Genomic DNA, 11,985 nt, shown 5'->3' on the forward strand with positions numbered 1-11,985 from the left:
CTGGGGAAGGCTGCACTGACAAGGCTGCACTGACAAGGCTGCACTGACAAGGCTGCACTGGGGCAAGGCTGCACTGAGAAGGCTGCAATGATGGGCAATTAAATGTAAGTTTTTTTCCCTTCAACTTACCTCCTAAAAGTTTTTTTTCCTTAAAATTCCCTCCTAAACTTGGGGTGCGTGTTATACGTCGGTGCTTGTTATACGCCGATAAATACGGTAAATAAAGGAAAATACAACTTTATAATGTTCTGCAGCACTAAAATCTAGTTTTGCATTTAATGGAATTACTTTGAAGGTGGGAATGAACTATTATAGCATCAGACAAGCTTCTTCTCATCTGACATGCAGTTCTCTGGTTCTGTGAATGTCAAACAAATTGAGGCCTGTTATCAAGACCCCTTGCAGTCTAGTAGTTTTACTAGAAAATGTGGCTGCTTATCGATATTCTACTTTTCAAAGCTTTACTTTGAAGGGAAGAGATGTTTTGCTACCTAAGCTCAAGATGATAAATGGTTATTTACACTTAAAAGATTTTAATTCATGCTTTCTCTTTTCTCATTTTAGCAAGTGAAAACTGTAAAGTCGTTTGTAAGTCATTGTACACAAAACCTAGTATATAATAACTAAAAAGGTATGGAAATTTTCAGTCTAAAGTGCAAGGCCAGCTATCTATAATCTATGTTAGATAATTTGTCATTAGCACTGAAGGGCAGGCACAGATATAAGACTGTGGTCAGTAATGATGACCAGTGTTTATTTATTCTGAGGCACAAAAAAAGCCCAGGTGTACCAAGTGATGGTTTGGCCTGTTCTCTGCAAAATGACAGTGATCATCTGAAAAAAATCATCCTGTGTGATTGATTCTCCCATCATTTTGCCCAAGTGGACCTGAACATTTAATTTTTTCCAGATTATACCTAGACAATGGTTGAACAACTCTGGTGCCAGCCTTCAGGAGAGAAAGAGAGTTGTGACTATTTTAGGAAGTATATAGTGAACTTTTAAGGTAACTGAATAACTTTAGGTTTCACATGTACACATTACATAGCATACATGATGAAATATCTCTGAACCTACATCTGTTTTAATAGTACTCATCTGTCATAAGCATAATGGAGTAATAAACATGTATATACATATAATGTGAAAATGAGGCGCAATTAGCATTACTGCCCTAGGTGGCTCTTAAGTGTTCCAATGGGATTAATTAAGATAACAAGCCAGATTATATATACCTGCATTCAGAAATTGGATCACATATAGAACTTAACAATTATATGAAAGATCAGATGAGTTTACATTTTTCTTTGAAGTCCCATCTGAGAATGGACCATTAAAACCATATGAAAAAGTAAGTGAAAATGTTGTGTTTCCCTATAAAAAAGAGCTATCCTATGTATGCTTATGTAAAACCCTCTACTCCACATTTATTTTTTTATTTTTATGTAAAGCACTGTTTGCATCTAATCATGGTATATTTCATGGAGATAGCTGTTTATCCAGCTGTGGACATTGGGCATTTCACACACACCCAAAAAACTTCAATGAAGTACATAGGGCATGTGTAATATGCTCCGTTCTTCTGCTCCACTGCAGCTCCCTGACAAATGCAGGCAATTTCCATCTGTCATTTTTAAATTGATGTGTAACAAACAGTATTACAGCAATTGCTGTCACAAAACAGATTTTTTAATTTCAATTCGTCATTCTTAAAGATTGAGTGTTACAGAGCATCTGAAGGAACACACATTACAAAAGAGAGAATAAAAATAAGGACAGACAAGAAACACTGTCTAGATATTATGCAATTGAATGTACAGGCCTGATAAGGTATAGATATGAACATAGATACATTATCCCCAACTAACATCTAATTAGGCAGTTTGTAATGCGTAAATCAAACTAAATAAACATGGGTCATATCACTTGAGAAAATCTCATACGAAGGAGAAGGGGAATGGGATGAGTTATGCAACGCAACAACAATAACCTGAGAGTGCAGAAAAGAGTATTTAAAAGGTAATAATAATGTAGTAAGGATATTTTAACCAGAGATCCCATTTAACAAGAAACCTAGGTAGAGAAAGATTTTTTAGAGCAAAAATATTTTCATATGCACAGAATAGGTTGAGATCTTGGACTACCTCATTAAAGGATGGAGACATGTTCGTATTCCACTTTTTCACAATATTAAGTTTAGCTGCCGAAAGAATATGCAAAGTCACTGTTCGTGAGGCTTTAGGAATCTTATCCATATTGAGGTAGTAGCCTATAAATCCGGGTATGTTGATATTATAATTTATTCAAGGGTGCAGGTGACGTAAATGCCTAGGATTTGAGATTTGGCTACATTTATTTTATAGTAGGAAACTACTCTGAAGGATGTGAGTATGTCCTGAATAGGTGGATGGGAATTGAGTGGGTTTGTTTAGACAAGGATCATGTTGTCTGTAAATAGGCCGGTTTTGTTTGATTTATTTGAACCCCAGTTACCTGTGGAGCAGTTCTGCTTGAGTGCGCTAGGGATTCCATCATTAGCACAAAAATGATTGGCAGTCCTGTCGCGTCCCATTCCTAATAAAAAATTATTGAGAGAGCATCCCCCTATTGCTGTTGGGGCGGAATACAAAGCCATAATGGCAGGCAAGATCGAGCCAGCAAAACCAAATTTATGCAAGGAGGCTTCAAGAAACTCCCAGTGCACTTGATCAAAAGCTTTTTTTGCATCTCGTGCTAGAAATAGTGTAGGGATTTTATGAAACACATCAACATATCTAAGGATCTTTAACATAGGCCTAGTGTAGTCCAGGGTCTGGCTTTCTTTAACAAAACCCACTTGAGCTGGGTGAATTATGGATGGTATAATATCAAGCAGGCGCTGAGCAATCGCTTTGGCATAAATTTTAACATCCAAGTTCAGGGGGGAAATTGACCGATAATTGCTAGGGAAGGTCGGGTCTCTCTCTGGCTTTAGCCTGGTGGTAAATTGTCCAGAGTATTGTACACTTTCACTAAATGAGGGACAAGCGTATGCTTAAAGTATTTATAATATTCATCAGGGATACCATCTTTACCTGGGGATTTAGAAAGAGGGAGGTTGTTTATGGCCTTCAGGATCTCAAAGGTGGGGAAGGGTAGGGAAAGGGAGTTTAGCTGTTGGGAGGATAATGCTTGCATGTGCAAGGAGGAGAGGAAATTATTATTCAAGCACTGCTAGGTTGTGGAGTATTAGGATCAGCTCTGAAATCATAAAAGGCAGCATAATATTTCTTAAAAGATTCTGTGATATATTTGGTGTTAGCTATTTTGTTTTGAGTAGTGGAAGCTATAAGATGGGAAATTTTAGTTGCTCTATGCTGGGCTTTAATGCGTCTGGCCATAAAAGCTACAGTTTTATTATGGAGCACATAAGAAGAAGATTTAAGAATTTTAATTTGGTGCTCGTATTAATATAATAAGTGAACTCATTTGGCATGACGTGCCTTACAAAGGTCAGATGTAAGTTGAGGGGAAAGATGTTGTTTGTTATGATCCTCTAGGTCCTTAATCGTAGCGGTTAACCTATTCAATGTTTGTGAGTGAAGTTTTTTGGCATAAGCACCAATTTTAATAAAAATGCCCCGTATGAAACCCCTATAAGCTAGCCATATCAGGTATCCATTCATGGAGTCAGAATCGTTGGTGGAGAAGAAGAGATCTTTCACCTCTGAGATTTGTAGGCAGTAGTCTGGATTAGTCAAAAGAGAAGTATTAAGTCTCTATAGAGGAGGTGATGATAACACCATGATCAACACACATGCATGGTCAGACCATGTTATTAAGTACATTTTGGATGAAGAAATATGTTGTAAAGTCCATTTAACTGCAATAAACATATCTATTCAAGCCATGGGAAATTGAGAAATGTGAATAGTCAAGTCTACCCCATGTAGACAGCTCCAAATGTCGAACAGATCATTTGCATGAAAAAAGGGACTACGATCTTTAGAATGTGTTCTTTAGGAGTGGTAGTATCTATGTAGGGATGTCCCACTGAATTACAATCCCCTCCTATAAGCAATGTTCCTTGTTGATATTTCCCAATCACTTTGAGCAGTTTGGTAAGAAATCTGATCTGCCCGACATTTGGTGCATACAAATTGACCAAAGTAAATAACCTAATGTTAAAGTGGAGTTCCACCCAAAAATGGAACTTCCACTTTTTGAAATCCTCCCCCCCTCCGGTGTCACATTTGGCACCTTTCAGGGGGGAGGAGGGAGCAGTGACCTACGCCACCTCCGACACCTACTCTGTCCTCCCCGCTGTGTTCTGGGAGACAGAAGACAGCAGGGACCAGTGAGGACGCGCAGCGCGACTCGCGCATGCGCAGTAGGGAACCAGGAAGTGAAGCCGCATAGCTTTACTTCCTGATTCCCTTATCGAGGATGGCGGCGGCAGCAGCTGACAGCCAACAGACAGATCGGCTTCGGCTGCCGACATCGCGGGCTCCCTGGACAGGTAAGTGTCCATATATTAAAAGTCAGCAGCTGCAGTATTTGTAGCTGCTGGCGTTTAATATTTTTTTTTTCGGCGGACCTCCGCTTTAAGTTTTCATGTCAAAATCAAATATCCACCATTAATTTCCTTCCTCAACAGTCGATATAAGTTGAAAAGAGATAGTTCCATGTCTGGCAATAAGAAACCTACTTTCTTCTTGGTTAACAAGGCTGAAAAAACATGCAGGAAGTGAGATGCAATCAGATTGGAGCTTGTTTAAGAAAATTAGTATCGTATTATTATAGGGTCGTCAATTTACACAGCACTTTACATATACATTGTACAGTCACATCAGTCCCCACCCTCAAGGAGCTTACAACCTAAGGTCCCTAACACACATTCATACATATACTAGGGCCAAATTAGACAGGAGCCAATTGACTTACCAGCATGTCTTTAGATTGTGGGGGGAAACCCACGCAGGCATAGGGAGAACTCCAGGTGTTGTGGTCAGGATTCAAACCAGTGACCCTTTTTGCTGCTAGGTGAAAGTGCTAACCACTACACCACCACATCTGCATGTAGGTGATTAACTTCCTTTTTAAGAGCTGACCTCTTATAAGGGCTATTGAGACCCCGGGTGTTAAGCAAAGATATGTTGAAAAGCATAATAGCTGTAAAAACAGGGCTAAACAGATGGCTGCATACTTCTTAGTCAGGAAATCAGAGGATAATGAAACACTCCAGCATGATGTCCTTAGATCAAAGTCAAGAAGAACAGTAGTCCATACCAGTCCCAACAGGTTCCAGAGGGAACAAACAAAGTAGCCATAGAGAAGGCCTGTAATTCTTTTTAAGCAAAAAAAAATAAATAAGTCACGAAAACAACTATAAAACCAAAACTAAAAAATGGTGACCATGGACAGATGCTATTAGAGGCATAATTATGCATGCAAATCAGATATCTGTTCGGGTCCACTCCATTTGGAGTTTAGAGGGGTTGCGGTGTTCAGGCAAAGGAACATGAGGCGTGAAGATATTCAGTTTTTTGACCAATTTCAGCCTTGCCTTCAACGAATGGATTGTATGCAATTCCTCCTGCCTAGTGATAGTTAACTTGCTGGGATAACCTCATCTGTACACTAGGTTTCTGGTTCCTGTGGGCTTTCATCATAGTTGAAAATTGCTGCCGGTTGAACATTGTTGCTGCAGAGAGATCAGATATACCCTTAAATTTTGACAAGATTGATGGATTATTTTAGCCGCTCACATAGCTTTTTCTTTAAAATGAAAAAAAATGAATGCCTGCCAAAACATCCCGTGGGACTTGCTCAGGAAGGAAGGCTGATTTAGGCAGGCGGTGGGCTCTATCAATGATGAGATCCCAGTCCTTAGCTTCAGGCAGTAATTCGGAAAGTAATTGGCTGAGAAAGTTGTGAAGCACAGAAGATAGCTTTGCCAGTAGAGGAGTCTGAGCTTGTGTCTTCCGCTGAAGAGTCTGAGTGCAATGTCCCTGTGCCTGCTGAATCGCCACCATATTGCTGGACCCGGACAGTCTGTGAATCAAAGAAGGATGTCAGTTTCTGGGGAGTGGAGCGTTTATTCTGTTGCTTCGGCATGCTCAAGGGTATGCTAGGTATAAGCGCTGCTGCTAACAAGTTGATCTGATGCCTCGGAATCCACTGCAGAGCCGCTAATACAGACAGGGGAAAAGGAGCTCTTTCAGAACATTCCACTCTTGTCCAGACACGCCCCTCAAAGCAGATTTTTTGACACAGTGTATATAAACAATGTTCAGACACAAGATAGGGGCAAAGTAACATTGTTACCTTGCTTCGTTCATCTGCAGATGAAAAGGATAAGCTTCAATCTGCATATGATGTTAGTTAAATCAGTTAAAGCAAGAATTAAATGTATATGCTTTAGCTACCGTAGCACCATTCAAAATAGAAAACCATTTGTTTTGGGGTTTTTTTCTTTTTTTTTCTATAGATTGCATAAAAAAATAAATAATTTTTACAAGGCAATATTAAAAAATAAAAACATGTTTATTCTAAAAACAATTATATATACTGTATATTCAATAATGACAAGGTTATTCCTGAATAAACAGGCCTACGGCATAAATGTAAAAGCTGAGCTGGTCCATAGAAGGTATAAAGATGTGATAGCTGAAGTGGATAAATGATTTACAATACATTATTTAGTATGTTATTTGTAATTTTGCTTGTTTATTTAGTAGGCAAGCATATAATAGCTACTGTTCATTCTCATTATGTTGAAGCATTGAAGAAAAAAAAAACTAGAAGCCTATCATTTCAGTTCTGATACATTTATTAAATTATATACCTAATAATTGATCATATGCATAGATGGATTCTATTTCAGGAAGTCAAATTGTGTGAATATGTATGTAAACCAGACAGCAATCAAATATTTCATCATCAGAGGGATTTCAGATGTTCCCGAGATTCAATTTACTATCTTTTTTCTGGTTCTGCTCATTTATCTCATCACTCTTGCTGGCAACATGACCATTTTTTTGCTTATCTGCCTGGACCAACATCTCCAGACTCCAATGTACTATTTCCTGGGCAACTTGTCTGTAGTGGATATTTCATGTTCCACCATCACTCTGCATAAGATTCTCACTAGCTTTATTACACATGATAAAACTGTTTCTTACCCTGCTTGCATGGCACAAATGTACATGTTTGGTTCATTGACAGGCCATGAACTCTTGATATTAACAGCCATGAGCTATGATCGCTATGTAGCAATTTGTAAGCCTTTACGGTATCACATGGTTATGAATGCTAAAACATGTGCTCTGTTGGCATCTGCTTGTTGGTTGGTTGGGTTTTTACAGGTTGCTCCCCCTTTTGGGATTCTATATCGTTTTTCTTGTTATTCAACAATGGAAATCAACCACTTCTTCTGTGACATTGTCCCCTTGATGAAGATTTCCTGCAATGACACTTCATTTTTGGAAATGTTATTTTTTATGGAAGGTTTGCTCCTCTTCAATTTTACTCCCTTTGTTCTCACTTTTATCTCTTACATTTTTATTATTGTTGCCATCATGAGGATACACTCCAATCACGGCAGACGTAAGGCCTTCTACACATGTTCATCTCACCTCACAGTTGTCATATTGCTCTACACAACTCTTGTAAGCCAGTATCTGACACCAAACTTAAATAGCACATTGGACTCCAAAAAACTTTTTGCTTTGTTTAACACAGCTGCTGTCCCAATGCTTAATCCAGTCATCTACAGCCTAAAAAATAAGGATGTGAAAGTAGCTCTTACGCGAAGCTTAGGAAAATTCAGATTGATACCTTGAAGACAACAGGGTTGATTTAATAAAGTCAAATGGGCTATTCACTGTGCAAGGGAGTTTTCTTCGTAGTTTAGTGAGTGAGGTGATGCTCTGTTGAATTACACCATCCAATCATGTACAAGCATGTGATTGGGTATTATTTGCAACATTAATTTTTACCACATTCAAGTTAATGGGAAATTCCCTTACTAAGTGGGCAGCCTATTTGCCTTTACTAAATCAACCCCAATTGGTTTTAAATTTGCTATTTGTTTTAAAACAAAACACGATATATTTTTCTAAACTTAATTACATAACATGTTAGGCTTTATATATGAGCTCAGAGATGGACTAGTGGATGGACTAGATGGATAATTATTTTGTTGAATATTGCAAAATAGTCACCACCAGTTTCAAGATTTTACAGTTAATATTAATCATTTTGTTGTTCCAGGGTCCATACTAAATTTCCACTTGAGATTTCATCTGGAATTTTTCTGTTAGCAAAAAATGTTTTCTCATTGCAGGTAGATTTTTTTTATGCTGTATTCAATATTTTAATGGGACAATGTTGAAATTAAAAGAAAAAGGGTTTTTTTCATTGTGCTGTGTGTATTAAATAAGTGATAATAAATGTATGTTTGTGTATTTCCTTCCTTTTTATTCTTTTTTTCTCCTTTTCAGTTTCATGGTATACAAAAAAAAGAGAGAATATTATAGCTATATAAATAGATTGATTTTACGCTCTTGTTTTATTGCCTGATCCGTAAACTGATTTTTATCTCTAGAAGATGTGAGCTTCTTCTTCAAGAAAATGGTTGGATTACTTTTTTTAAAAATGCTATTGCTTGCACCTCTCAAGAATACATAGCTAACTTGCACATGGTTTGTGTTTCACTGACTACATACAGAAAAATGTTCTAACACTAGAGACACCTTGATGCTTAGATTAGTTATCCCATTATCTGCCACTTCATACATTGCTTGGCTCTTTTCTGCACATACGCTCTGAAATTTCCATTCATTCATAAGGAAAGGCATCACAATATCATCATAATGGTGGAATGGTAAATGCCTTTCTTGGAAACCAATGCAGATTAATGTCAACATGTATGTTGAAATACATGTCACAGAGAGACTTTCAAAGTCAGTTGGTTGCTGAGGGAAGTTCTTGTAGACCTGAGAGGTCAATCCCCCATAGACAATTAGGGTATTAGTAATTGTAACTTTTCCTTGACTCCATGAAATTCAGAGGTTTTGTTGTTATGAGAGAAGTGTTATATGTAGAAATGAGCTTAGTGGAGCCCAAATGTCAAAGGAGATTTTCTAGAGTTGGTTAAACAGGGACCAGTTCTGTTGAACCAAACTGAGTTTGGACTGTATAGGAGAATTGGAGTATCAAAAGTGGGTTGTATAGTATGTACAGTAGAATTCCAAATGTATTTTGTAAATGGGAAAATGTGACAAGCCAGCAAACCAGTCCTAAACATTGGTGTTCAAAATTTTTGGGGGGTTGCAAACAAACTGAAAAATCAATCAATTGCAGCCACTGTGCCCATCAAACGCAGCCACTGTGCCATCAATTGCAGCCATTGTGCCATCAAACGCAGCCACTGTGCCCATCAATTGCAGCCACTGTGCACATCAAATGCAGTCACTGTGCCATCAAACGCAGCCACTGTGCCCTCAATTACAGCCACTGTGGCCATCAATTGCAGCCACTGTGCCATCAAATGCACCCATCAAACACAGCCACTGTGCCCATCAAATGCAGCCACTGTGCCCATCAATTGCAGCACCTGTGCCCATCATATGCAGCCTGTGTGCCCTTCATATGCAGCTTGTGCCCATCATATGTAGCCTGTGTGCCCATCAATTGCAGCGCCTGTGCCCATCATATGCAGCCTGTGTGCCCATCATATGCAGCTTGTGCCCATCATATGTAGCCTGTGTGCCCATCATATGTAGCCTCTGTGACCCATCATATGTAGCCTGTGTGCCCATCATATGTAGCCTGTGTGCCCATTATATGTAACCTGTGTGCCCATCATATGCAGCCTCTGTGACCCATCATATGTAGCCTATGTGCCCATCATATGCAACCTCTGTGCCCATCATATGTAGCCTGTGTGCCCATCATATAAAGCCTGTGTGCCCATCATATGCAGCCTCTGTGACCCATCATATGTAGCCTGTGTGCCCATCATATATAGCCTGTGTGCCCATCATATGTAGCCTGTGCACCCATCATATGCAGTCTCTGTGACCCATCATATGTAGCCTGTGTGCCCATCATATGTAGCCTTTTTGACTCATCATATGCAGCCTGTGTGCCCATTATATGTAGCCCCTGTGACCCATCATATGTAGTCTGTGTGCCCATCATATGTAGCCTGTGTGCCCATCATTTGCAGCCTCTGTGACCCCCCCTCGCCGTCTGACTGGCACACACTTACCTTATCCTGGTAGCGGGTAACGGCGGCGAGCTGTGGGACATGCAGCAAGTGGCGGCGGTAAGTTCCTGTGTCCTCCATGACTCTCTGTTCTCTTCCATTCTATTAGGCGTCCAATCAGGATGCCTGTGCCTACAGCCAATCAGGTGATGGGTATTAGATCCGCGCCTCCTGATTGGCTGAGAGGCGGTTCAGTGTTATCAAAGCAAATATTAATTTGCTTTGCTAACCCACCTGGGTGAGCTGCAGTTCACTTTTTTTTCAGCCTATTAGAGCCTATGGCTCTAATCAGGTGCATCAAAACTCCCCCCCCGTCGCTATAATTCAGGAGCCCGGTGACCAAAAAGGGGTCGGACGCCTTAATAGGGAGTGTCTACAGCGGCCACGGATAGATTCATGCAATGCATGAATCTATCCATTATACACAGAGGGGGGTGGCTGGAGAGAGTGGGCGGCACCCGTGCGCCCTTATGGACGCACCTCCACTGGTCCTGAATATGTGATGTAAAAATTTGGCACCCAAATACGACCAATATTGTGCAGTCAGGAGATGGAGGAACACTGGATAGGAGAGAATTATCTCAGACGGATGCAATAGGTAATATACTCTAGTCCTCCTTAAAGAAGTTTTTATTAAACGAGACTCGGAATTTGACAAAATTGGGGTACATGGATCATATTTGTGTCTAGATGTAGATAATGAGGCCTCTAAATGTAGCATTAATTGGAGATTTGTAAGATGTTACCTTTGCTGCTTCAGTGGAAGGACAAGCATTGCCCTTGACTGGGAGTTAGCCAAGGTAGCCAAGGCTAATGCCACGTACACACAAGCGGAATTTCCGACAGAAAGGGTCCGATGGGAGCTTTTCATCGTTTAATCATCGTTTAATCCGATCGTGTGTACGCCCCATCGGACTTTTCCCGTCGAAAATTCCGACGGACTTAGATATAGAACTTGTTTTAAATTTTCCCGCTGGAACTACTTGCTATCGGTAAAACCGCTCGTCTGTATGCTGTTCCGACGGACCAAAAACGATGCATGCTCTGAAGCAAGTACGAGACGGAAGCTATTTACTACTGGCTCTTGAACTTCCTTTTTCTAGTCCCGTCGTACGTGGTATACGTCACATCGTTCTGGACGGTTGGAATCTGGTGTGATCATCTGTATGCAAGACAGCTTGAGCGGAATTCCGTCGGAACTCCGTCAGAAAAGCCGACAGAGTTTATTCTGACGGAAAAACTGGTCGTGTGTACGACATTAGCCTTCTAAGCATTGAGGTAGCTGTAAGGTCTCAATAAAGATCCAAGATTATTAAAGTTGAAGAAACAGAGGGAATTGATACATTTACACTATTTAAAGGGCATTGGACAGGTAGAATTGGCTAAAATAAAGAGGAATTTCAGTAAAACAAATTATTTTTAGAATAATAATTCTACATATCAGTTCAAAAGGGCATCCCATTCATTGTCTTGTCTCTCTGAGCAACATTTCAATAGGGGGAAGGAAGTATCAGGTATTAAAGGTATTGAGTACTTGCATTCCCAAATATTTCAATTTTGTCACTCATAGTTTAGCGGAGGGGTGTATGTCTGGTAGTCTAGTGGACCAATAGGGAGTGGGTTTAGTGGAAACATTAGGAACAGGTATCTTGATGTAGGGGAATTATTTTAAAATAGCATTATTTACTCTAATGCACAAGTATAGAATCTTTTCCCAAGTAATACATTTTAGC

General features: G+C 39.7%; 1 protein-coding gene across 1 annotated transcript; it reads left to right on the forward strand.

Annotated features, from left to right (window-relative positions):
* Positions 1-6,884: 6,884 nt before the first annotated feature.
* LOC141107195 (olfactory receptor 5B21-like) lies at positions 6,885-7,823 on the forward strand. The gene has a single exon (XM_073597935.1). It carries the CDS (start codon positions 6,885-6,887, stop codon positions 7,821-7,823), a length of 939 nt encoding a protein of 312 aa, XP_073454036.1.
* Positions 7,824-11,985: the final 4,162 nt, after the last annotated feature.

Source organism: Aquarana catesbeiana, linkage group LG09 (assembly GCF_042186555.1).
Source record: "Aquarana catesbeiana isolate 2022-GZ linkage group LG09, ASM4218655v1, whole genome shotgun sequence".
Classification (NCBI taxonomy): domain Eukaryota; kingdom Metazoa; phylum Chordata; class Amphibia; order Anura; family Ranidae; genus Aquarana; species Aquarana catesbeiana.

Bases quoted from the DNA above. Each gene is read 5' to 3' on its own strand.
- LOC141107195 (XM_073597935.1), top strand. From the start codon at position 6,885: ATGTATGTAAACCAGACAGCAATCAAATATTTCATCATCAGAGGGATT.